The sequence below is a fragment of the Echeneis naucrates genome, chromosome 11 (assembly GCF_900963305.1).
Source record: "Echeneis naucrates chromosome 11, fEcheNa1.1, whole genome shotgun sequence".
NCBI classification, from domain to species: Eukaryota; Metazoa; Chordata; class Actinopteri; order Carangiformes; family Echeneidae; genus Echeneis; species Echeneis naucrates.
In genome coordinates, this window is record NC_042521.1 from 5,162,236 (window position 1) to 5,190,135 (window position 27,900).

At 42.4% G+C, this 27,900-nt stretch overlaps 1 protein-coding gene across 1 annotated transcript in view; it reads left to right on the forward strand.

The window, feature by feature from the left end:
* Positions 1 to 27,761, forward strand: part of samd12 (sterile alpha motif domain containing 12) — an 83,553-nt gene extending 55,792 nt beyond the window's left edge. The window contains exon 5 of the mRNA XM_029514852.1: positions 26,603 to 27,761. Coding sequence (XP_029370712.1) covers positions 26,603 to 26,634 — 32 coding nt within the window. The 3' untranslated portion in view covers positions 26,635 to 27,761. The remainder of the gene's footprint in view (positions 1 to 26,602) is intronic.
* Positions 27,762 to 27,900: the final 139 nt, after the last annotated feature.

Genomic DNA, 27,900 nt, shown 5'->3' on the forward strand with positions numbered 1-27,900 from the left:
GTACTTTTAAGTTCACTCCTGTTTGTTCATTTGATTTATCAATGAGTTGTTGCTTTGTTTTGCTTTGATTCAATGCAGCAGGGTTTTTTTTTTTGTTTTTTTTTTTAAGAAAAGTTGTTTTGGTGGAATACAATGAACTAATAAAAAAGCAAAGCCACTATCTTTTAACAGTCTGACTCTGAGTTAACATTATTATGTTACAGAAGTCTCTCCTGAATCAGTCATATTAGGACGGAGGTAGTTCGGTTTCCTCAATTTACTGATAAAAACCAGTGAGGCACACTTGCAATTTCAAAAACTCTGCGTTAAGTGGAGCATGTTATCGTGCAGACTGCATAATCATGACGTTTTCCCGTCTCCGATGATGCATCTATGGGAGGCCCCAGCAGTTTTGTGTCCAGGTTGTGAGATGACTGAGGCTCATATCTTAAATATATCATGACAGGATCATGCCATTCATCTGAGACGCTCTGGGAAACGCTGGCCTAACGCTGGTTATTACGTTGACTTCCGAACCAGTATGTGTGCTCTGTTTCTCATTCCTTTAGTTCAATCTTTTGAGTGGGCCTTTTTCTAAATACATCCCTACTTGAAGGCAAACCCGAAGGTTCGAAAACAACCGTGTTCTGTCTGTAAAGTCAGATCAGTTTCACTGTTCTTTTGACATTGCTCTCACATTAATGAATGTCCACGGCCCATGCTAAATTAAAGACTCTTACTATGCTGTCATACATCTACTGAGGGGTCCTTGAGGATGTGTCGTCCACTTTCAGTCACACTCTCCCGTTTCTACAATCATCACAATCAAGCACCGGCAGACATCAGCAGCGAGCAAATCTTTTTCCCTATCATGGATTTATTCTTCTCTCTCAATGTTTCTAAATGAGAATCACTTAAATTACCGAGTGCACTAATGGTTGAAAATGGTTTGAAGCCGGGTCAGGTAGTAATTTTTCATCATCAATGGGGGGAGAAAAATTCTGTAATCACCTTGCAGCCCAATGTAATTCAACTTGTCTGAGGGCAAACGGGCTGTCTGCACCTCCTCCCTACTCAATTCGGAGACTTCAGAAAATCCGGCCCATGCCTTTGACGACTGAGACCAATTTCTTGATAGAGCTAGAGAGGAAGTGTGCTCCTGTTGTTTTTTTCTATATCTTTAGATGGACACAGGAATATATTCAGACTTTTCAGAAATGGAGAGCGCTTCATTTTCAGAAATGTGTTGTTGTGGTTGATTGTGAAGGTAACTTTACCATGAAAGCAGGCAATGAGGTTTAATATTATTATAATATGAGTTTAGCCTTCTGCTAACGATGGCTATGGCTCGTGTGGCTTGTGTTGCATGTGAGCATATGAAACACGGGCATGTGTCTGAGACTGAAGAGCCTCAAGAGGACGGATGTATTTTTGCAGTTCTGGCGTTTATGTTTTTCTTTTTTTCTTTTTTTTGTTTGTTTGCTTTCTTCTTTTGTGGATTTCAGCCTCCCACAGCCTTGAGCAGATCTGGTATAAAGACATTTTAGAGTCTCACTCCACAGCGTAAAGAGACAGCAAACCCATCATATTTCAACATCTCTCTGCTTCAAATCCCCAGATAGCGAAAAAAAAAAAAAAATCCAGTTCATGCTCAGGCCACATGATTGTTTTCTTGTGCCTCGCTACAGGCCTGGCTCCGTGGCCTAGTCTGGTCCGTGATTATAAGATGCTACTTCCACATCTGGACCAATTCTGGCACGCACACAAAATCTTCCGGCTGACAGTCAATAACAGCCAGATGTGGCGGTATAACATAAAGGCCGCACACAAACTCAGACATGTGTTGGGCCAAAAGTTTCCTCTTCTCTTCTGTTCTCGATGTCTTTCTCTCCCCCTCTGCTCTCCATGCTAAACACAATGAGTGCAAATGAATTGTTTTCTAGTCAAGCTTTCTATCGTTACATACCTTTTTTGGTCTGTGTCAAATTTGTGAACGGAAATTCGTCTCTCTCGTCATATTCCACTAATGGTACTCGTCTAGGTAATTAAGAGAACACTCCATGGTTGGTTTGTGTCAATTTATCCTGTTTTTAAAATGGGAATCTTGTAAACGTGGGTCTCAAAAATGCCCTTAATCGTTAAAAAAATTATACTGTGCTTCAAGGCCTAAGCCAAAACTGGAAATGCCTTTGGGATCAAGACAAATTGATTGAAGTCAATGCGACGTGCTAATCCAAAATTTCCGTGTTTATTTTTTTTACCTCAACACTTGGTTAATGATGTGCTCATAGATTTTGGCAGGTAGCACGTAAATTAGCTGGACATGCAGACGCAGACAAACAAGCTATTTAATTGTTCCTACTACTTCTTTGAACTAATTTCCCAAATTAAAGTGTAATTAATGAAATAATCCCTTCATGATTTCCCTGATAAAAGCTGTCAGTGTGGAAAGCAGAGGGCTGAGTTGAGGCAACAGAAATGAAAAGCAAAAGAAGCGCCAATTATTTAGGTTGCCCGGGAAGTTACAGAGTGAATAATAATGTTTTCATGTTTTATTAATTTCTGCAGCAAGCAGGGTCGTATGGGGAATATCAACTGTAAAGATTCACTCTTTTGCTCAAGGGCACTTCAGCAGAGCGAATGCTTACAGACATGTGGACATGAACCTTGATGGTTTAATTGAAAGTGAGGTATTCATGCTGGCCGTGCAACCTTCCTTCACACTTGTACTGGATGTGGATTTCAAAGCAATTCGCAGCACCTCTTCCCACTTGAAATTCTTCATTTATTCCATCCACCACTTGATGTAAATCCAAACAGAAAGACCTTGTTCATGAAAGTACTGAGGCAGCAGACTCACTTTGATATCTAAATCTATGAAATAGTATAAATGTAGCAGCAATACAGTCTATAAAAGTGTAATGTTACCTAATAACCATCAAAAAGGCATTTTCAAAGCTCTTTTGCTTTATTCTAGGGGGAATATTTTGAATAACAGCCAGAACACATTCAAAATTATTTAAAGCCTGATTATAAAAATTGGCAGACAATAGTAACTTGAGATTTTTATTTACTGTTATCTTTCCATATTTTTAATAGGGCGATTAAAAATTTGAGATGGGCCACTTAACGCAGATATTATAATGATATTTTACAGCCTTGCCATTGTAACCAGTTTAAAGAGTGTGGAAGAAAGTCCTGTAAATCAAAAACAGGAGTACATGGTCTGTAAAAATGAGCTCATGTTCCTCAAGCTTCAGGTCAACTGCTTCCCCATTCACTGAATCCATAATGTAAACCAACTACACGATCAGAAACGGGAATGTGCAAATATAAGACTAATATATGATTTACTGCAAGGATGTTATATACATTCAGAATCAATAATTTACAAGCATAGAGGCAGCAGCAAAGTGCTTCATTTGAATACATCTCAGGTTTCGTCTCTGCCGAAGCGAAGATGCCACAATTAGTACAATTACGTCCGAGGAAAGAGCGTGTCATTGGGTATTATTACCTAAGCATGAATGCAGAAGGGTGCAGAAAGGCCGACAGATTAGTGTATGTGTAAAGGTGGATGTTTGGCTCGGTGGCTCATCCAAGATGGATGGATGAATGGAAAAGTAATCGATTAGAATGTGTCAAGATATAGACTACATAGTCATGCATTTAAAGATTCTGATGCATCAGGTGGGAAAAAGTCGATAATGAATAAGACGTTCATCATTGGATTATTATTCATGGTTTATAGAAGTGGAATTTCAATGTTGTTTCTTGTGGCTGTGCAGCCGTTTTAATTGTTTAAATTCGGTTGAGTGCCATTGTTTTAATCTCTAAGTGCAATATTTACTGCTCAAAAAGTACGAAATGTGTCTAAAAAAACTGAATGGCTTACCAAATAAATGATAAATGATGTGCGATGTCCCTCCATTAAGAGACAGATTTCATTTGATCACACCAGGCAGCAAAATCTTTCGCGGTTAAGTGTCCTCCTGTGGGAAGGTGGAGATGATTTTTGTGTGAAGAGAACAGAGTTTCACGGCTTAGCGTGACCAAATGTGACCTCTCGCCACCACTGCAACTTCCACACACCGGCCTCTTCACCGCTCCCATCCACGGACCCACCTCCCTCCGTAACCCGCACCAGAGAACAGAGGCTCGGGTGAGCAGGTCGATGGAGGGGCTTGTATTTAGAGGTGCAACTTCCTCCAAGAAACTCACTGCGAGGGGAGCTCAGCGTGTGTTTCAGGGAAAGTCCTGTTAACCCCCATTACCCTCTGCAATGGTGTACTGAAGGATTCGCAGAATACAAATGGTCCCTTCTGCCCCCGCCACCCCCCCGTCCTCAAACACCATCGCTACTGTAGTTGCTGACAATGAAAAAGAATGAAATATGATTTGAGAGCCACGCAGGTGTTTACTGAATGCTAAACAGTGTCCTACTGCCCGTTATGACGGCCTTAATAGTGAGAATATATTACAAAATGACGTGAAGTTTGAAAGTTGGCAGGAGGACGATGAAGAAGCAGACCCTCGTAAATCTACTATGGCCTGGTACCATGTGACCTTGGCTCGCAGGAGCTCAGATTGTGATGTGCAACAAGGGAAATGCCAGAGGGTTTATAGGCTAATTAATAATTTATTATTCCAGGCTCCTTTGTATTGCATTTGGTAGTGTGAAATCAAAAGGCATAAGAAATCAGCTGGAGCTGCTCTACTCTGAGCCAAAAACTGCCCACAGTGGTAAATCATCTGAAGTGTTGTTGATACCAGTGGCTCACAGTGCAGCGGGCTCAGCTGCGTCAAAAGGAAATATTGACTTGATATGGAAAGTCACTTTTAATCCACATTGTCTTCATCAAATCGAGGCATCTGACCACATGATCTCCGGCTACAAGTAACATATGTTTATGCCATTCTTTCAAATTGTCTCTTTTGTCCAGCCAATTAACATTTAGGCTTCTTCCTGACAGCCGACCGGTTTATTTATTCACAACTATTTGGACTGTGCAAGAAATTCGAACAATGATTAGCTCTTAACCTTCAGTCTCAACCCAATTTTTAACATGGAAGTGGAGTGAAAACCACAAAAAGGAATAACTATTAATTTTCCGTCCACACACCCACCCGCTGCTCCTTTTCGCTTCATCTCTACCTTCCCTCTTCTAGTCCTCTGCCAAAAATTTCTTTTTTTTTTCTACCCCCATTTCCACTTCTGCTCTCCTTTCATTCTCATCAGTCACTTAGCTTCCATTGATCCTCTGATTTTCCATCGTCTGCTTCTCTCGCTCCCTCCCTGTCTTTTTCTCCTTTGCAGTTGGCCGGCCTAATATAAAGCAGACCAGTATGAGATTCTTTGGTTTATGGAGAGCCACAATCACTCTGTCACACTGTCGGTGTGTGTGTGTGTGTGTGTGTGTGTGTGTGAGAGTGTGAGTGAGGGGGGGCAGCATGCTTGTTTCAGCTACTGCCTATATGCTGTTGTGTGTATTTATTTCTACATGAGGGTCTGTGTGTGTGTGTGTGTGTGTGTGTGTGAATGCATCAATGTCTTTGTGTGTGTTTGTCATACTGCAGCTCCGGAGGCATGTGGCTGTCAGTCTAATTCTATTTCTATGGGAGACAGAGATGCTGGAGATAGCAGCGTTGTGTGAGTTACTGTCCTGCGACGGCTTGTGTTTCAGCGGAGCATCAATTAAAGTGAGCCGGCTCCTGGGAGAGGAGTGGCGGCCATACGCCCTGCCGCAGACACACACTCTATTCCCCGAGACAGATCGAATGGTTCCACGCTATACAACACTTCCTGACAGCACGAACACACAAAACTCATACGCCCGCAAACACTGGCTCGCTTGCGCCCATTTCTGCATCATTTCTGCATCATTTCTGCATCCTCCTGTAATTTGGAAGAGGGGTCTACTTGATTACTGGAACTGTAGGTATATTCCTGCATGTGCTCCTGCTGGAAATTACATCTCATAAAAATAAGGCTACCCCACAATGTGCATGACTGCACTTTCGTAGCAGAAATGTATAAACTTTGTCATTGTTCGCTTCACAGCATCCATATTGGTGACACCTCCTCAAGTACAATGTGTGCACATATTTTTATGGTTATTAATCAAAGTGGCATCTCATTTTTACAGGCTTATTCCTCAGAGAGTGTATAGAATGTCACTGTCGTGCAATATCAGCCCAGCACCACCTGGGGAATAAATGTACTTAGGCTGAAAGCTTGTATGACTGAGTCTATTTCTCTCCTGAGGTCATGAACTAAATCTAAATGTTTACAGCTGTGCGCAGAGAGAAAAATGGAATAAGTCTCAGTGGGCTGCAATTTTGACCCAGGTTTATGCGGTTTTATTTAAAGGGAAAGTAATCATCAGTAACTATAAAGATTTATGGGCATAATAATAGAATTTAAACATTTCTGAATCTGAGTAGTTATTGAAGAAAAGGGCCTAAAGGCTGGAATTGCATTTCTAAGCTTTCCAGAATAACAAACCAAATGAAAGCGAATGTTGTTCCACGTCTGTTAATAGGCCATAAATTGCTAATATCAGCTTTAAAGGGAATAATGTGGTCATGTTGTGCTCGCTGGTTGTGTGAGTGCTGTACAGTGCATGTATAAGCAGAAATGAAGAGAAAGGATAGAGTAATGAGGAGCTTAATTTAAAATAAAGACTTACCTCAGAGTTATTTTAGCTGTTTTTCATGAGCTTTTGGTCATCTTGAAATCCAGCTTGGCTTTTTTTTTTTTTTTTTTTTTTTTTTTTTTTTTTCTCTCAAATACATTGTGGACATTTTTAGACAGTTTTCCAGTCCTAGTCAAGTCTGTGGGCTCCATCTGCTCAGCAGATCTATTTGCTATCTATCAGTTTACATTCATTTTAAATATCAGGACATGCAGGACTGCAGCTGTAAATAAAACATGGGCGGCGACAGCAATGCTCTGTCATTTTTCTGCAAATCAACACGAATATTGTAAGCATTGTTTGATCAGGCAAGATGTCTCATAACGGCCTCAACTTAAAATGTTTTATGGCACGTTCCCGATATGCAACAGTGTTGTCTGTAGAGGGATTCAGGTAATGTCTACATGAATACCGAATAATTCTCATTTTGTACGGTCTGCTTTTCTCCTCTGCTGCACAAAGAGGAAGTTGCAAGTTTAGCTTTTCCTGCCATCCTGTATGCTGAGCTGTCACGTAAAACAAAGCAAAACCCCACAGCTTTTATTCTTAGCACACGCTAAACAAGTATTTCCCCATTCATTTGTTTATACGTGATAACACTGCAGCAAGTAAAAATGTAGAAGGGTTCCATCAGTATCACATGAAAAAGACTCAGCTCAGCGCTTCTGACTCTTGACATGTGACGGATAGCACTAATTTCCTATCTTTTTTTTTTCCCCACCTCTGTGAGTGCAGCATCGTTTTGATGATGTAAACACCTTCGTTTCCAAAGTGCCTGAAGTGGCTGCTTCTGTAATTGCTGGTTTTAGCAGAGTGCACATGAATGTGTTAAAGACTTTGCTTGTCTTTGCGAGGAAAAAAAAAAAAAAAAAGTGTGCCCAAATATGTGTGTGCGTAGATTTCCCAGTCAGTTACAAAGCGGTTTGGTGAGAAGCGTGTCGTAAATTATCCTTAAACAGGTACCTTGGCTTGTGATTCCATCACATCTAAAACCTTGATTAAGATCTTTCAGCTGTGGCAGTAATTACCTGCCAGATACTCGACTTAAATGCACAGCAGACCCCTGGGAAAGAAGGGGGAAGCCTGGGGAGGACGCAAGAGGCAACAGAGAGAGAGAGGGAAAGGAAACAAGGATAATAAAGATGTTGCCGTAGCAGCTTTAGTGCATAAAAAAATACAGTTGAAAGAGAGAGAAAATTGAGTGTTAAGTGAAAAAAGGGAAAAGAAGAAAGAGAATTTGAGGGAACGGGGGAGGAGAACTGAGTGAAGATGCCAATGACGGAGCGGTTATACTTGATTCGTTTGTGGGCGGAGAAAAGCCCTAAAATGTCTCTGAAGAAGGCAGAAAGTTCTCTGCGTCTGTTGTTTCTGCTCTTCCTCTGTGCATACACGCCGTGCATGTGTGTGTCTTATCAGGCCCCCGGCTCATCAGCGGAAACCAGGTCGACACATCTGGAATCTCGCCTCTAATCAAAATGTGTCGCGATCCAGACACAAAAGGAGGTGATTACTATGGCAACAGATGAAGATTCAAAGCCTCTGAGCGTTTGGCTTATCCTTGAATGTAAAGCTGCATTCATTTTAAATATCAGCTGCTCGGGGGGGGGGTGACCCAAACACCACATATGTCGTAATATTCAACCCCGCATCGGTGCACCAACAAATGTCGGCCTGTCTCTTCGCAAGGATTAACAATTTATCTCCATAAATTCATCTCCATTACCCCCCGGGCTTTTATCGATACCTCCTTCCTTTGTGTGGCATTGTCAGGCATTGTAACTCCCATCTTTTCGCCTCCTACAAATTAAGGCCTACCTTCAGCTGTCAGTCACACGAGTGCAGTCTTCAACGGAACAAGGAGATAAGGAGGCAAAGACTGTAATGCTTATTTGTCCCTCCAACCGAGTAGCAGGCTGAATCGCTGGATCAGCGCGTTATTCAGTTTGATTCCTGCTCTGGTTATTTGGCTTTCAGACAGGTTTGAGGGTTTTTTTTTTTTTGTTTTTTTTAAGCGTTACCTGCTTGTGACTGCAGCCACTGATCCATGAAGACAAATTCATTTTCTCCTCCGCCGGTAATGAAGAATGAAATCCTTTTGTTTAACTGCAGCGGGTTTAGCACACAGTTGTCTTTGCTTCTGTCTACTCTGAGCAGGTCAAGTGGCCCCGGTGTTCTCTCAGTAAGATGGATGATTCATTTAAAGAGGCATTCAGGCATACGTTGTCAGTTTGCTGCCTTTCATACATCGCCTCACGGCTCCCTGTAACACACATACGAACACATGCTTTCAAGGGGCGTATTAGCACGCGAAACATACAAGCGCACACATGCGCACGGACAGCTGCTTAAATGTATATGAGCAGGACCACAATTTCCCAGTCAGTGGTAATTACCGTTTCAAATGACAAGGTGTAATTAAATTTCTGCTTTATGAATTAAGTAATAATCCACCTCCATTCTTTCTCTTTATTTATGTGGTTTTTTTTCAAGGAGAATGTTGTGAGAGCGGAGGAGACGTATTAATTGAATTTTTGTATTCCAGATACATTCAGTCAACAGTTTTGCTCCAGTCATAATACTCTCATTAATGTTGTTTCCTGCAGCAGGCAACAGTTTTCAGCAGATTTGCACTCGATGTCTACAAGTCAGAAATACATATATTAACCAGCAATGGGAAGAGCAAAACCGAGCTAAAGGAAGGGCATCAAGTGCATCATTGATTACACCAGCAAAGGTGCACAGTGCCCGAGGGACCCTACTCAAACACTTCCTCCCCCGATTCAAGGAGCATGACCCAGGCTGATGACCCCGGCCCTGACAAAATCCCAGGGCGGGTACTGAAGGACTGTGCCTTTCAGCCGTCAGAGGTGTTAACAGACGTTTTCAACATCTCCCTCTCATCCTACGTGAGCCTGTTCTTCATTGGCTTCTCCTCTGCTTTCAACACAATCATCCCACGTGCAGTACCCGAGTGCAGAAAGGACTGAGCTCCTGCAGGACTTCCTAACCAACAGACCCTTCTCCCATCGGTCTTAGCGCTGTCTGCCCTCAGGGCTGTATGCTGACCCCCCCCCATTTACCCTGCTGACATATGACTGCTCCGCCCAGAACCCGAGCTGTCACATTTTAAAGTTTGCGGATGACACAGCAGTCGTCGGGTGCATCACCAACAATGATGAATCTGAATGCAAGGAAGAGGTGAGACAGCTGGAGAAATGGAGCAGAGAAACCAAGGAGGTGAGCGCAACCAACCCCCTCCTATCCTGCAGCTGTGGGAGTGGCCTCCAGCTTCAGATACCCAGGCCGTCATCTCAGTAATGACCTCATAAACTAAACGCGCTCTCACTGTGTTTAGTTTATTAATATTATCCTCCCTTTCTTAAAACTTTCAGTTTTCTCTAATTTATCTAGTTAGATTGTATTAATTATCGGTTGCACTTCACTAATGTTTGTTCTCGGATGGAATGACAATAAGAACTCCTTGAATCCTTGAATGCTGTGTTTATAGCAAGTACCTCTCCCTCAGTGGCAACAAGGATCACGTACTTCCAGGTGCACAGGAAAGTAAAATAACCAATTCATCTGCAACCTGTTTCATTTTATATTTCTTCATATTCCACACTCTCTGTCACTGTAATTTAGTTATCTCTCACCTCAGGTTTAGCAATTAAGAAGCCTCAGGTTTTAAAGAAACTTGTAGAGTGTGATTATCATATATTGGTATATTTCGCGCCTCTGCAAAAATGGATTTGCATTTTCTGTCGGTACTTTCGTCAATTTTCCCCAGACTCACCCTTACACAGAGAACCCAGGGTTGTTAACAGCGGGATATATAATAGTCCTTCATTAGAGTACTGGCTCATATCCAGCGTACCTGAATTTCATCTCATCCAATTGATATAGCTAACTCTGCCGCAACCCCGGGTCAAATAGCACTGGTAAATTATTCAGTGTTTATTTTAACCAACAGTACAAGATGGTTTTGGTTTAACTACAACAAGGCTGAAACAGAAGTCGAAGGAAATACTTCTTTCTTTACTTTTCTTTACTTTGTTCCCGTTTGCTGTTTCATTTTATCCTTCCCATCTGGTGCACACATTTACTCGACTAATTTTCTAATGTTATACCGAGTGTGCTGTCTTGCTCTAACACTTTGTATGCGTCTCGCTTTGCCTCAGTCCACCAATACTTTATTCCAGCCGTACTTTCTTACTCAACCACTCCCTTCCTCTCTCTGTAGCACTATTTTGGACTGTTTCTTTGTGCAAATGGTGTGCCCCCCCGCCCTCCTCTTCCTCCTATGTGGCAAACGGTGTATTATTTGTGAGCATAGCAGGTGAATTCCTGTGTGACTGCAAAGGGCTTGTATCTGACATTTTACTGCAATGGCGATCACAGCCAAGGACCAGGAATACAATTCGTGATAATGTTTTCTTTTTTCTTTCGCCTCTCAATGCATCAAAATCAAAAGAGACAGTTAAGCGATTTCTCAAGAATCAGCTTTGGAAATACAGTTTTTGCACAAAAAAAAGTTTTTTTTCGCAACATCTGAAGTCAGGCGTAGTCCTTAGAACTTCCTGTGGCACTCGCCTTCTCCCTTCCAATTGGCTGGGATGGCAGTAGGAGGCAGCACCGCCATCCAGTAACATGGCAGATGTCCCTCACTGTGGGATTGCTGTGTCAAGTAGGCGGTGAAAACAGGTGACACGTTTATTTGCAAGGCATTTGCAAAGAAGGCCTCGACAATTAGTCATCATTTGTGCAAATGTTCCCTCTCTTCACTTTCACTTCCCAAAGTGGCCTCGGTTTAAAATGAAAACAATCACCACACATTACGTTCAAGTGCTTTGGCAAACACTGTAAATTTTACTCCTACACTAGTAGACTGAACCATGCAACTTGACAACGGTTATCTATTTGCATAAAAAGTCTACCTGGCTAGAGGACAGATGAGCATATCTATTTCTGTTTAATATATCTTTTTCAATGTGACAGCCGCAATGATAATGCTGGAGCACTTCAGTTCTGTCGGCATGTTGTGCCATAATGCAACACTTAGTGTTCACGGAAGTAATCCGCCCCACCACCATCCTGCATCTCTCTGCAGGGCGCAACTTCTGGAGGCTCCCACGAACCCTGTTCAAAGCGATTCTCTCTACACTTAATAGGTCAAATGTGTTTTTCAGGGCATTGCGCCATGAAGAATATGAGAACGTGTGCAGCTCTTAACTGAGGCTAAAAACCGCATTTTACTGAACCGCTCCTGCAGCAGTGCGGGCAGCACTGTCATTTGATGTTATGATAAACATGACTGCATCACAACACCCTAAAAAAGACTAGTAGGGTTGTAATGTAATTGAGAACAATTAGTTGCTTTATCAATTAGACATAACATGTCTATGAGAATGTTTATGATATATAAGTAAATGAGAAATATGGCACCCCCAATATTAATTCAAAAGGCTGTAAGTGTTTGCTTGTTTATACTTGGCAACACCAGTTCTGCAAGAATGGGTTGCCAGTTCAAAGGTTTGGAGTCAGACTAATGCTGAACTGTCTTAGGATCAGTGATCCACAACGTTTCCCTCTGACCCACCTCTTCTGTGCAGCTTAATATGTCTGAGGCAAGCACCGGGATGATGAATTAAGATTCAGGAATGACTGCTCTCTTGAAAAACAGAAGGGTGCTTGATTACAAGAGGCAATATTTAGGCTCTTCAAGCATCAGGCAATCCAAACAGATCACATTTCAAATGTGTCAGATGTCGAGAAAACAACCTCCAAATGGATCAATTTCTGCAGTTCTTTCAGCAGCCGACGTTCGCCGACTGTGTGTCTAATGCAGCCATCGGTGAGGCAGATACACTATCTGCCTCACATTAACCTCCTCCTGTGCTCCCAGTGTGTGTTGACCCAGACGTATTACAAACCTACAGGTAGGCACTGGAGAGTGTTATCGAGAGACAAGGCTGCCGTGCAAAGACATCCGCTGTGGAGCAGCACTATCCTGTCTCACAGTAGGAGCGCCATTGTCACACATGGTGTAATGTGTGCGTAATGTGAACACGCGTGCACACACGCACTCCTAGGACAACTGTGCTCTGACTGGAGGGCATGCTGAGACACGCCACCCTGTAGTAGAGGCAGCAGATAGGAGTGTATTGATGGCTAACGAATGTGCATAGTATATTCCCTCTAGGTAGCACTTTGCCACAATCTCCACAGTTTCTTCACAGATCTACGACACATATGATGATTAATATTCATCTTTTGGCTCCTCCGTCGCCTGCAGATGCCCTCTCTGTATCCACTGGGACCTACACACCCTGACTCTAACATTAAATCCATTCACACACAGTTGGCTTGATGCGATGCATACTTGACTGTGTGCTGCACTAAGGTTAAGGTGTCTAGCTCAAGGGCGATGTGATGTAGCGGTGGCAGGTACGGTCCCGCTGGGAATCCAGGCACCTCGTCGCGTATTCAGACCCCCAGCTGGTAAATACACGTTTAATGCTACCAAGTCAGTCGGGGCAGGAAGCATGTAAGGAATGCACAATCACTTCAGGTGATTTGCTTTGAAACGGCGAAGGTGTGAGGGAGTTGGAGGGAAGATTTTCAGCGTCAGCACATGAAGACTGTGCACTGTTGAAAGCTAACACTGAAGGCTTGTCAGGTGTTTAGAGGTAGCACCAGATTTTGCACTAGATTTGTGGCAGTAAAAAAATGAAAAAATAAATAAAAAATGTTGAGACATGTCTGGAAATCTGCAGAACACGCTGTTTACCATAGTTTTTCCACCTAATATTAAACTGATTTAATGGTTTCTCCACCGTTAGTTAGTTAGGTTAGGTTAGGTTAGATTTAATTAGATATATAAATTACAACTGTGTAATAATTTAAAAACGAGTGGAATTAATCAAATGTGTGCTACCATTCAACACATTACATGCACGTAAGAAAAAAGAAATCCTGAACACGTTTACCAACTCTTTTATTTCAGCTTTTAATTGCATATTTCATTAAATAAATTATTTATATGTCTGCTGAAACCTGCCGCCTTCCATCCAAAGCATTAGGTTGGAAGTGATAAAACCAAATTAGCCACAAGATACTAAAGCTCTCTTAAAAGCAGGTGGTAACTGCAATCAAATGATAATTCTCAGACGGTTCTTCATGTTTAGCACTTTTATTTTACACATCAAGCATGTGACTATATTCTTATGAATAAAAAAAAGTGTTTTGTTTTGGTTTTTTTTGTTTTTTTTGTGTGTGTCCGGTGGCAGTTCACCTGCACGGCATCATGTCTGTGGAATAAGGGAAACATTGCAGTGCTCCTCTTTTTGTGCCTGGAGATACTCACTCTGTTGCAGTTACTATGCTGTTGCCATCATTATCTGAAATGCACTCTCCACCCACACAAATTGAATGCAACAGGTTCACTCTTATTCTCTGGGGGCTGTTCTGATACAGTCTTGGAAATCTATAGAAAAGCCAAAGCAGGCGTAAATGAGGCAGTTTGGGTGTGAGGGAGTGGATATGTCAGAATAAACCAACAGGAAGCGCTGAAAATAAGAGTTGTTTTTTTTTTGTTTTTTTTTACCCAAATATCTAGAATGAAAACTTTTTGTTTAAGCAGAAATGTGAGCTAAGTGATGGTCAGCATCTCAAGGTGTCTTAAGGAGCTTCAAGTCCCAGTTTGGTTCAAGCACCATCCTGCGTTATTAACATTTTGTCTGAGGAACGTCACCGAATTGTGCGTTTTTGATGGCTGCAAACAAAGACGGCTGTGTGGTGTGAAGGTTCGCCTACATTCCCTGCTTTCTGATTACCAGATTAGGGAAAGAAAAAGTTTGCAGTCAATTACAATGAAAAGGATCCTTCTCACAACGCCCACATAGCCAACACACTCGGAAATGTGCCTGAACACATGCAGATACTGAGCTCTCGGAGCTCCTGTGCACTTAAAGTCGCACTCACAAACACTTAAAGAGCCACTACTGTTTTGCGTGCACCAGCAGAACTAATTGTTTATGGAGCTGATTTCTCATTTAATTAACAGACAAGCAAATTAGTTTAACATCAGATCCAAGCGTCACTCAAGGGGAATTAGAATATTTCCGAAAGTTTGTAGCAGACGAGAAAATTAAATTTTCTCCATTGTGAAGAGCGACGGGGAATTATGGGAGCTTCATCTCTCCGTAGACCGAGCTAGACTGAGTGGAGGATTTATATTTCTAATAGTGTACCTTTTGGTAACGGCATCCAGATGCTGGAAGCTGCTTCTTTAAGTCATCACTGTTTGAAAGAGGATAATGATGCCATCAGTTGCAATGGTGCCTTGAGGGACAGAGCGGCATGTGCATGAGTCAATTAAATGGAAATTCAGAAAAGCACAAAGAAAACCATCTTGGGTTTTGTTTTTTTTATCACTTTGCTTATGATAATTCCACACAAGTGACACAGCGCTTTGAACTGTAAATGTTTACGCTACATGTCCTCAGTATAACCCATGTGGGCCTGCGTCCAGACACCAGCCACGATGATTATAAGGACGTGGTTTACTACCTGTCCGAATGAAATGAGCACAGCCGCAGACTGTTGTCTATTCCTCATGTGAAGGCAACGCCCTCTTTTTTCACTCTTTACTTTTCTCAAAATTTTCCTCAGGCTAAAAAAAAAAAAAGAAAAACCCCTCTAATCTTGTAAGGCTTGTGCAGCTGGTCCGGCCGGACCACACTGACAGGGCGTGCTGCACTGTGATAAATAAAATAGCTTATTTTGGTTGTGTAGTTCTTTTTAGTATCTCAAACCGCAAAGTGAGTGTCACAGGTGTGAACAATAAACAATATGTCTACCTAACTAACCATCCACCTTCTGTAGGACCCAACTGACAGCTTTTATTAACATTTTATTAACATGACATCACATCCAGGCTAATAGCTACCAACTATCTTATTCAATGCAGCCTCTCAGGGAGGGAGATTGAGAAATCGTGGTTGCTAAAGGCCCTTTAAGAAAACTGCATGTCCTTATCTAAACATGTGAAGTAAGCCACACGACCAGCTGCTGAGAAAGACTCTGTTCCAACACTGTATATTTATTCATTTAAATGTCGTTTTTTTTACTGGAGGGGGACCCAAAGGTCCTATTTCACAGCTCATCGTCTACTCTAAATTCCATCCAACCACAAACCCCTTTTCTTTTCGGGGGTTAGAGGTTAGATTTGTAAATGCCCAAATTAAACAAAGCAAAACTCAGTGATGGATCATCTCAGAGTTTACACCAACATCCTCAACACAGAAGTCAGACTGCATAAATCTGACCGGAGAGAAATAAGATCCCATGGTCAACGCTTTCTACCAAAAGAGGTCAGGATTTCTGTGAGAGAGACGGAAAGGGAGACAGTCATAGGGAAACGCTGAGAGGAATCCATTGCGATCCTTTCCTTATTGTGAGTCCCACTTCCCTGATCTCACCATCTACTTCACTGCTGTCCTTTCTGTTGTTGAGTCATCACATTTCGGTGGAAAATGAGATTCGCTGTGCTACTAAGACTGATGATCCCCTTTAACCTCAGCTGCAGAGGCATTTTTTCCGATCCAAAATAGCAACCAAGCGTTTCTCCCCTCTGCGCTTTGAAGGCCCGTCATATCTCATGTTTAAGTGCTGTTGACTTTGAACATGCCCTGTTCGGGTCTTGATAGGCTTCTGTATCAGCTGAGCGACTTGAGGGAGATTCAAGTGCGTTCAAAGAACACTCAACAGGCGTATCCCAAGGGCGATTTGGATAGTACTGCGGTTATACACTTGTTTTCTTCACTTTAGCAGTATTGGCTTCGGAGGTTGTCCTAGAGTCAGGAGTGTCGTGGTCATGCCAATTTCACTCGTATCATCTGGCTTTGGTTACATTTCCGTGGAGAATTTCTAACTAATAACACATCTAAATAAGGTAACGTGGTTGGAATAGGACGAATATGAAGGTTAAAAGCGCACTGGAGCGTCTAGCTCGTAGGGCCGCACATGTAAACGCTAAACATTTCCCCAAAATCTTCACAACTCAGACATGAGAAGTCATTAATAAAGGAGGAGTGCTCACACCTCAGGCTATTACTACAAGCTTTATATAATGGAGTGAAAATGAAATAATGGAAATATCAAACAAATGTATGGGTATAAATTGGATTATTGGCAAAAATCACTGAATGGTTGTTCTTTCAAATGTAAATCTTTTCTATTCTAATCTAAGGTACATTTATTATTTAAACTCATTACATTTGTTTCATTAAATATGCTTTTTTCTAGCATTGGAAGCATAAATTCATTACCCTGTGTTTACCTGATTCAATTTAGATCAGTCAGCTGATTTGATGCCATAAACAAATCACCGATGATGACACTGCAGATACGTGATAATACAGGAGGTAAAACTTCTCCGACATTGTTTGAGGAGTCTTACTGGTAAACACACAGTTCTGCTTCTCTGCATTTCTTTATATTAACAAGACTAAAGACTGGTGGCAGCGGATTTTATAGCGCTTTCAAATTTTGAAGAAGTAGTCAGGCAGGAACTATAAAGTTATCCGAGTAAAACAAAAAAAAAGAAACCATGCATTTCATACGGATACGCCTGTGTACCGTTTTTTGATGCAAAAATGTGAGAGCTTCAAATGTGTCTCCGTCCTGCATCCCTTCAGGGAAGAGTGTGAACGTTCACACATTCATTCTGCCGCAGGACAACAAACCCAAGCCCTTCAGCCAGAGTCAGGCTTCAATGTCACGAAACAGTGCTGAGCCCAGAACAGAGCCCTGATCTCAACGTCACAGCAAGTGACAAAAGACACTGAGCCCAAATCCACAGAACAACTACGGCAAATTCTCCAAGATGCTCCGAACAACCCAGCCAGCACCTCGAAAAACTGAGCACAGATGGCCAATTTTATAGAAAACAAATTACGGATTCATATCAATGTCAGTGACATTACAAAAGAATCGCGAAAAAATTAATTTATAAAACTCCTTTTTTTATTCTTTTTGTGAGAGCTTTTTGTTTTGACAGCTGATTAATTGACAGCACTGAGTCAGAGGTTCAGAGGTTCATGTAACTGGATTTAGCAGCACAAATTAGATTATACCAGGAACATAACCGGTAGCAGTGTTTGTGCCGGTAAACACAGACACCGTGTTTATTTGGGTTTTGGGGTTTTTTTTGTTTTTTCGAGTTCTGTTTTTCTTAGGGAATAGCAGATTAAGAGAAAGAGATATAAACAAGAAAAAAAATATCACAGCTAACACACAGGGGAGAAAGTGAGAGAGAGAGAGAGGAAGAATCTCATTGAAAGATGCATTTTTAAAAAAAGAGAAGAAAAGAAAACTATTCTCTGGAAACACAATGCCGGATGGCGTGCTCCAGCTAAATAAATTATCACGGGGGCTATTTTTAAGCTGAAGTGTAAATGCAGTAATCCTTGGAGCAGGAGCTGCAAAGAGCCAACACACAGAAGCCGCATCAGGGAGTACAGCTCTGCCTTTATCTTCTCCTCCTGCTCGTCCAGCTTTCTCTCTCTCTCACACACACACACACACACACACACACACACACCCTCCCTCCACTCCACACATCTTCACTCCATCCTAGCACCTCTATCTTTTCTCACTTTAGCCGTTTTCCATTTCGGTCCTCGCCTCTTTCTCTCTCTTCTCCGTTTGCCTTTCATATGGTAAAGGCCTCCTTTCTGTGTCAAAGTATTTTGCTTATCGTGAGCCCTCTACGGGGATTCCACCAAGTTCTATTGTAATAAACAATAGCAGGCCTTTGAACAAGACAGGGAGGGGAAACATGCAAGTGGCACGCAAAGAAGCGGCATTCAGAGGATATGTGGCTGCAGTGGGTCATTCTGCAACCTGCACACAGATCTTTCTCAGTTAATGGATAAAGTTGAGGTGTGATTTTTTTTTTTTTTTTTCTACTAGTGTCCCTGTGGGAGAAATTTGTCAAGCTCAGGGATAGTTTTGTGGCAGGATTGTGCTGTTTAGTTTTTTTTTTTTTTTTTCAGCTTTAGGATCGGAGAATGTCCTCTGCCGCTGTTTAATAGCACATAATGTGGTGTCGTTAATCACCAGCACAGACCGAGGTTTCACAAGGTTAATGACGGCGTAGCCAAGCTCTCAACTGTGTCCCGTGCCGAAGGTATTTATCAGTGTCGGCAGGAACCTGGGAGCTTAGTTCAGTTCATAGTTCTCTCACTCTCACATCCTTGCCTTTTTCTTACCCGTCTCTGTACCCCTCCCCACACACACACACACACACACACACACACACACACACACACACACACACACACCTTCTCTCATCAAGTGCATAATGTGTTATACACTTGAGAAAACTGAAATAAACCAGGTGTTGAAAACGGATCCAAGGGGTGTGCACTGTGGATGAAATCTCTGTTTCTTTGGCTCGGGAAGTTCAGCAGCTCATCAGAGACAGAGGTGGTGGTTCGATTCCTTGCTGCTTCAGCCTGCGTGTCGAAGTACCTTTGGGCAAAACAGAGCATCCCTAACTGCATCCAGTGAATTATCAGTATGTGACAGGAAATGTGCTGCCTTCCCACAGTAGTTGAATGAATGGGTTAACGTGCAGTTAATTTAACGCTAAATGCTATTTTGATATTGAAGCCTGCAGCAGATGTTGAATTCTGTCAAATATTCATCTGCAATTAGCCGATTATCCATGACGGCTATCAGTCAATTTGTTTTGTCTGACACGAGTTATGTAACGCACACTTGGATAAAACTGGGTAAAAAGAAATGTGTTGAAGGAGCTACATTTTGAGAGAACTGACTCACATTATGAATGTACATCCATATTGGTATTAATGGTGTTTCTGTCAGTTAAAAGTATCGATTAATCACCTAAATGTTTTCAGCTCCAGAGCCATCAATGGATGTAGTAAATGATCTGGAAACATATTGCAGAAGTCACAGATCTCCGAGGCTCTAACAGCAAGGTTGCTTTGGGTTCAGTCATGTGACTTAAGGAAACGAAATGAGCGAACTGCATCTGCTAATGAAAAGAGCACTGAAGGATGTACAGTAATACAAACCATTTTTTTCCAATATAACCCTTGTCCTAATGAATCCTTTCTCAAACTGCTATTTCTAAGGTGAGCGCCGGACCATTAAGCTTATTTGAGGATTAAATACCAGACAATTCAAGGTGCATCATTACAATAATGCAGTAATCCCATAAACAAATGGAGTGACTTCTCCATTCTTCTCTTCCAACTCACAGCCAGAAAGCAAACAGGCATAATTTACTGTTTCTCTATTTGCAGATAGTGTTTCTACAGATAACAGGCTGTTCAGTTGTGTTCAGTCGACAGACATCATTGCTGTGGCTTAAATATCAATTGCTGTAGCATATTTATCCCTTGTGACTGGGCATGATGAAATGATCCTAACCTCAGTCATGTTTTTAAACCAGTAACCGCCCGTGATGTCGTGTAAGCCTCGGGCCAATCGCACTACTAATGTCATCAAAGCAGATCTTGCGGGTTGCTCTTTCCTGTTTAATGCCAATGATTCATCCAAAGGCATTTCATCAATTAAGAGAGACAAATGGAGAGTGGAGCCGAGCTGTACAAAAAAAAATGAAATAAAATAAAATGAAATCCCCCCCAGTGGAGGTTAGACAGTGTCGGTTTGGCTGAAGAGCTGGATGGATGTGATTGATGTACAGCAAAGGCTTCTGATGCGGTCAGCAGAGAGGCCCGTGGACATTGTTTTGTGGAGGTGAAACGAGGGGTTGGGGGGAGGCTTGCATCAATCTCGACATGACAGCTGACAGCAGCAGAGAGAGAGGAACGGTTCGGATCCTGACAGCAAGGCAATGATTGGCTGGCAGAGGCCGTATCAGAGTCTGATTGGTTTGAACTGCCTTCAGTTGAGTCGGGAGGCAGGAAAGAGGAATAAAGCAAGCCTAAACTTTCACCAGCCTGTCTGTCTGCACAGATAAATATCTATAAATATAGATGCATGAAGACATCACCATGCACGCGCTGAAATAAATGATGGGCTTGTTTTTTTTTTTTTTACTGGTCTACTTTTTGCTCCTTTTGCATCGCCATCTTTAAGCCCTGAAGGCCGTGACAGCTCTGTGTCAGGAGAGATATCCTGCAAGATAGAGCTGCGCAGTAAAGAAATGGTACTGAGCTCAGTTTGACAGTCCCCCGCTGAGCAACTTAAGCAAGCTGAAGCATGGAGGCAAAATATGTATGTGTGTGAGTGAGTCACCGTGTGTTGGCAGGTGGCGCTGGAAAAGGCACAGCAGCAAACAAATCCAACTTGACACAAGTTAGAATACCAAAATACAAGCACTTTGACACCGTCCCTCTGTCTGCTGCGCTGCATAAAATAGTCTTATTTACTTAACCTCTCTGGGCTCCACTGATGAGGAGCTCTACATTAAAGAGAGAGATGGAGAAGTGGGAGGAGGCAGGATGTGTTGTTAGGGGGTGGGGGCTTCCCATCAGTTGTTTATGTTGAAATCAGGGCAGGAAATGAAGCAGGGATGCTTGCTGAGAGTCAGAGAATAAGATGTGACCTATTTTGAACACACGCTGGGAGATGAGGCTCCCCAACTCTTATCTGAGCACCGCAGAGGCGCAGAAGCTCTACATACATAAATATATATTGACGTGGATGCGTCTCCGTGGCTCTTCCTCACTTGTATGAACTTGCACTTGGATTTATCATCTAAGCCCGTGGCAGATGTCACGAAGCCGGAGTCAGTAACCTCTCCCTTTCAACAACTGCACCTTCTCATGGAAGCCCCGCCTGCCATGCTCCGTTTGAGTAAGACAAACTGTAGACTTAACATAAATCAATACAGAAGTCAATAACAAGCATTCTTCTGTGAGTGCAAAGATTTTGCCTCGTGGATCTCTTTGTTGTGGTCTGTTGGTAAAGTCACCGTTGGCCCAGACCGCAGCTACATTCACCGTATAGAACCGCGCAGGAACATGTGATGAGGGTTCAGTTTACCTTCAGCAGCCAAGCTGATCATTAACAAGTGACTCGCACAAAATGTCCCGTACAGCACAGATGTTACAGATTGTTGTTTTTTTTTTTTTTTGACAGTTATAATTTGGATACCTTTGTATCTCGAAGTCTGATACTGATATGTAGTTTTACATCACCTCTTTTTGGCTTATCTCTAGAAAAAAAAACTAAACGGAATAGAGCTAATTTCAGGGAAGCACTGAGAGAAACTGCGACTCAGCTGGGATATCACAAATTTAGGGCACAGTGTCTGAATACAGGCTGTGTGCATTAATAACCTAATGCTGTGATGCTTTCACAGTATTAATATAGAACATAGACTTGCTAATTTAAAAAGACATAATAATCTCACTTAATACAACATCGAACTTTTAAAAGTGCTTCAAAAGTAGATTATTTGCTCGAAGCTTAGACTTTCCCTAATATTGTAGTTGCTTGCACAGGTAGAGTGGGAAAAAAAGAAATTATTGGCATCAGATGTAAAAAATATAACTCAATATTATCTGGATTTTGCAGAATCCAATAGCCAGCATTGTTGTTTGACAGCTATTTAAGAACAAATGTGATATTAAATATGTCGAGTAGAATCATCTTTCATCATTTTTACCTCTCCGTGGCGCAGAAAATCCCTTAGATTCATCTCTTTTTCTTTTTTTTTTTTAATACTGAGGTCATAACCTTCGGTAAGATGCCACATGCTTAATTTAAAAGGTCACAAGCTCAAAAATTTGCAGACCAGAGTTGGTTAAGTTGCTTTGCTTTTAAAGGTAGGGTATACTTTCATACTTTTAGATTTTAAATATTAATAGCACTAAAATATCATGTTCTGTGGTAAGTAGTCTTGGCCTGAGTGGAAAAAGTCTGAGCTTTGCTTCTCTGCGGTTTGATATGAACGGCTCTGTGTCGCTGTGTGTTGCAGCACGTATGAGGGCATCAGCAGCAGTCCTTCCCCGGTAAGCCGTTGGGCCGCCTACATGTGAAATGGCACAATGCAACCTGCGAGAAGAAACCTCCCCTTAAGAAACTGCGAAGCTAAAAAGGCCGCTGACAAAGATAGAAAATAAGAGCAGAACAGAAGCAGACTGTCTGGAGACCACCAGCTCAAATCCCAGCTGACAGGCTGGCCATCAAAACATCCATTAGGTATTTAGAGCTTTAGCCAGTCTGGATTTTCTGAGGTGGACACCTGAGCAGAGCAGTGACGATTGTCACAGAACCTTTAAACACACTTTTCACACTTTCACACACTTCAAATCTAGGTGTGACCCTGCAGACAGGCTTTTTGTTTGCTTATATAGGTTGATGTGAAGTATTCACGAACACAGAGAAGACAGCTGCATCCGAACTAGACGTTTGGCATTATTTTTTTCAGTTTCAAACCGCATCACCTAGCTCCAAGCTCCAGTGTTTCGATTTCTGCTTACTGAGAACGGCTTAATAATTACCTGAAACAGAAGTAGATTTTCACACTGCATCAACTGCATGCATCACATTTGCATGTGTGGGCTACTTTCATCAATTTTCATAGATTAATACACATTAGTACGCAAACAAGAGAGTCATTGAATCAGCGGAGCAGCACAGACTTGTTAAGTGGATCAATTCAGTTTCGTTCAGTTGTTTTTTTTTTTTCCTGTTGGTTTTGTCGGCAAAAGAAAAAATCCACCTCAAGGTTTCCCCCACAACATGGAAGCAGCACCACCGGGTGCAGTCTGCATCCAGCCTGCAGAACGAATGCTTCAACACCTGATGGACAGAATCAGTGCGAATACGTCCTCGGTGCGAGGCGCAGAGCGTGGCAGGCAGAAGCTGCACAGCGAGATGTGCTCTGATTAAACAAGCGAGACAGGTCTCATTACAAATGAATGGGAGAGGCAAAAACAGATGAGATGGAACCAGGAGAGAGAGAGAGAGAGAGAGACTTTGATGATCCAGACATTTGACTACCTGTCTCTGAAAAGCTGCCCATCTGTTAATACTAACATATCTCATTTATCATTTACCCAAGAAAGTGAGCTACTGCTGGCTACAGGAGCCGGATCTGTGTGTGTGTGTGTGTGTGTGTGTGTAGGTGTGATGTGCGTGCAAGCAGTCAAGTGTGAATGTTTGGGTGTGAGATCGAGTATGTGTGTGAATTACACTGTGGAGCAGTACATTAATTATAGATCAACTCTCCCTTTGTTTGGGACATAAACGTGATGAGTGGGCTTTGTAATTGGTCGGTTTAATAACTGGAGACTAGCTGAGTGTTCGCTAACACTCTCATTGCGCACACATGCAATTACACACCGCAGAAACATGTTGAAATTGTAATTCTCTGTCTTACTCTGGAGCACACGCTCCCCGCACTTCATGTCAGGAAGGCATTCACATGCCGGCCTGTTTAATGTAGGTTTGGCAGATTATAGTAATTATGTTAAAGAAAAGATTTTCCTGAGTAATTTGCCCTTCTCCGTCCTTGAAGACTGAAACTGCAGTCGGGTTGCTGGTTGGAGGATCAGCCCTTTTTCTTTCTACTGACGCTGCTCTTTAACTGTTTGACAGAATAGGAAAATGTGTTCACATGAAGGCTGTAAAATTATGCGGGGTTGTTAGTGTTTTGCATGGTTTTATGGCAACAGTCATCTCTTTTGATCATCTGAAAATGTTTTCCTATTGATGTAACCACGGCCGGAACAACAAAAATCCCGTACATGTGTTTGTGTGTTGGTACGCGTGTGTGTGTGTGTGTGTGTGTGTGAGGGAGGGAGAGAGAGAGAAAGGGTTTGTGTATATTCTGACAGCTGAGAGAGGCACAGTGACGCCAACATAAATTGGAAATATGAAGCATGTCACTGAACTGCACCTGTGGACCAGCGCTCCACTCACCGCTGACTCACAACAATCTGTACATGTGTGAGCGCGAACGTTTGTGCGTGTCAATGTAAACAACCAACGAAATTGAAACGCAGACCTTGTTTGGCTGCATTTGTGCAGTTCAAAAATGGATGGGTGGATTTTTTTTCCTCTGCATGTGACAAAGCAAACTATCTTCAAAATGAAGATGTAGAGCAAAGGAGAGAGCAGAGGTTGGTGGTGGTGGTGGTGTTGGTGGTGGGGGGGGGGGGGTTGAAGAATCTCTCCAACATGCTGACAGCTTGTCAAGGCCCTCCTACGACTGTAATGAATTTCAGCCTTTTGTGGTGTGTGGTCCCACAGCACAGATAAGCTCTGGCACTAATACAGTTAGCAAGGAAGGTGTGTGTGTGTGTGTGTGTGTGTGTGTTTGTGTAGACGGGTGTGTGGGCTGACGTGGTGTTTACAAGTTTGCCAGTAATAATGATGAGCATCACTTGGTTGAATTTGCATGACTGTTCATGTGCATATATGTATAATAATAGTTCTGCCTGAGTAAGTCAGTATACTGAGTTGCTGCTGTGCCGTGTTTATGTGTTCTCATTTCCTCTGGATTAATACTTGATGGAAACCTTTTACTTAGGTCCACGTCCTTTAACTGACGGTTACAGCCAAACACTGAGGTGAAAGTGATATCCATTAAGAGTGCTGTTGATTTACCGTTTCCAAGTGAATGTTTTTGATTCTTTTTTTTTGGAAGTAATAATAATACCACCATTACCAGCAGAAATGTAGCTCATTATTATCATTATTATTATTATTATTATGGGTAGTTGTTTTTTTTTTTCCTCCTCTTTCCCTGAACCTCACCGAACTCTTAAGTTTTGTACTCTCACTTAACAGCGATGGGGGGAAAAACATGAATCAGGTTGATCGTACGTATTGATCTCGAGGTCATTGGACGTGATAAAAGACATGTGGAGGACCGGTTGTCATAAAAATATGATGAGCTCGTAAAACACAGATTATCTCTATTATGTCTTGGGTTTTTTTTTTTTTTGTTTTGTTTGTTTGTTTGGTTTTTTTTGCTGGCTGAAGTTGAAGGGAAACCACTTCCAGAGGTTTCCTGCTGCACTTCTTTTAGTACACGCTGAAGTTTTCAATAGTTAAATTGTTTTTCTCAGCTCTGTCTCGGCTCCAAGATTGGGTTCCTGCACAAAGTCACAACGTTTCCTTGTGCTGTGCTCTGCGTTCACACGCACACACACACGCACACACAAGCTCTTGTCAGAGTCAGGCCTGGCATGTGTCTTTGTGACTTGTCATCACATGCTCTGACTGAGCTCTAAATGTCACTTGTCTCTCTCCGCTTCATCTGCCTGACTCATCCGCTTCGTCTTCGCTTTGCATTTGAAATGCTCCTGTTTATGTGTGTGTTTGTGTGTGACACTGGCATGTGCTGTGTGTAAGCGTTTGATGGACACACTGCTCCTCTCCGCCTACTTTTGTACGGCGCCTGCAAGCACAATGATGCCCACTGCATTGATTTTCTTGTACCATTTTATAATTATGTCTCCTCTCTTTTTATCCATCCTCCCCCTCTCTCTCTCTCTCCCCCTTCTCTCTTTTATCCTGTCTCTGTTATCTCCCTCCTCTTTCGTCTATTTTTCTAATTCCATCCCCCTGATCCATTTTTATGCCTCACTGTGCCCGTGCTTGTTATCGCTGCCCTTTCTCTTTTTTTGCTGTTTGATCTCAACTTCTTAATTTCCTCTCGGTTTCATTTTACACCCCCCCCCACACACTTCCACGCCCCCCTCACCACTCCTCCCGTGATGGTCGTTGTCGTTTGTCTTTTTGTTCTGCTGTTTTTGACTTATTTCCTTCTTTCGTGCCATTTAGGATTCTTCTTAACTTCTTTTCCTTTTGTTTTCCTTTTTCCTTTTTAGCACTTTTCTCTGCATCTCACAGCACCGACCGTCCTTTCTGTTATTTTCACATTAACTTTCTCCAATCTTTTCTGTCCTCTGCAGCCTCTCTGGAGTGCGCTCCATCCTCGCCATAGCCTGACGAAGGGGGACACCCAGATCAAGCACCACCTTGCCAATGTTCCTCCAGTATGTGACCCTCTGACTTCTCTCTGGACCATTCGCTGATGTCTGCTTCACACCGTTTTGGTTTCTGTCCTCGACTTCCCAGAAGACTGATCTGGAAAAGTACCCATGCCTTCTTTCCTTCCCGGCCACTCCTAAGAGGCTCCCACGAGTTCTGACTCGCAGTTTCCTCGCAATCCAAACAAATTCCTCACAGCTTCCTGGAGTCTGACCAATAGTTTCCATTACAGGCGTCTCATCACCAGTCATTTCTGACCTCTGCTGCCAAACGTCTGCCAGACTTCTAACACTATAACTCTTACACTCCTCTCATAGTTCCCTTACAGAACAAATCCAAATCCCAACTGCCAACCCCTCCCACCCTCACTGTAACTACCATCTACTCAGAGTCCCAACGTTTCCTTGGCTGAGTTTTCTGAAAGCCTTTAAACGTTGATACCATTGCCTTGTAGTTGGACGATATTTTTATGTGTGTGCCGTTTTGCTTTTAGGGAACTTTTCCCAAATCATTACCCCAACTCTTCCAGTGAAGAGGAGCACCTACAGTATTATTCACACTCTCTTGGTCTGTTCGTGGCATGTTAGCGCCTTCATTGTAGCACTTTAATGTGTTTCACTTTAATGTTCTCCCATGAGTACCTTTGTGGTGCACTGCTGAGCCCTACTGAGCTTCTGCCCTACTAAGGACTTGGTAATGGCAGGAGAAAAAAAAGTCCACAAGACCGTGACTATACACCTCTCCTTCCCTCACTCTTCCTCCTTATCTCCTCAAAGACTTTCGTGCAACAACCGCAAGAGGGTGAAACATTTTACACAACAATGCGTGTGTGTTTCTGTGCTTTTTCTCTCTCTTGTTCTGTGCATAGATCTGGTGAACCCGCTCAGTGTCGTGGCTCTCTCTCCTGATGTAGACACAATGAACCGGGGGGAACTGAACTGAACTAGTGGAGGGAATAAACATTTGATCCCCGGCATCACATTAGGGACATTAATTTGAAATTTGGCAAGGCTAAAGAGGGTGGCCGAAAAGGCCAAAAAAAAAAAAAAAAAGAGGGAGAAGCGAAGGAAAAGGGCTCAGTCAACCAAGAGATGCTATAACTCTGAAATTCTTTACTGCTAATGAGGGGAGCAAAAGAGGAAAAGACATCGCAGACATTTCCTCACCTCCGTATCTCCAACTCTTTCTTGCTTTGTCTGTTTTCCATCTCACTGCTTGA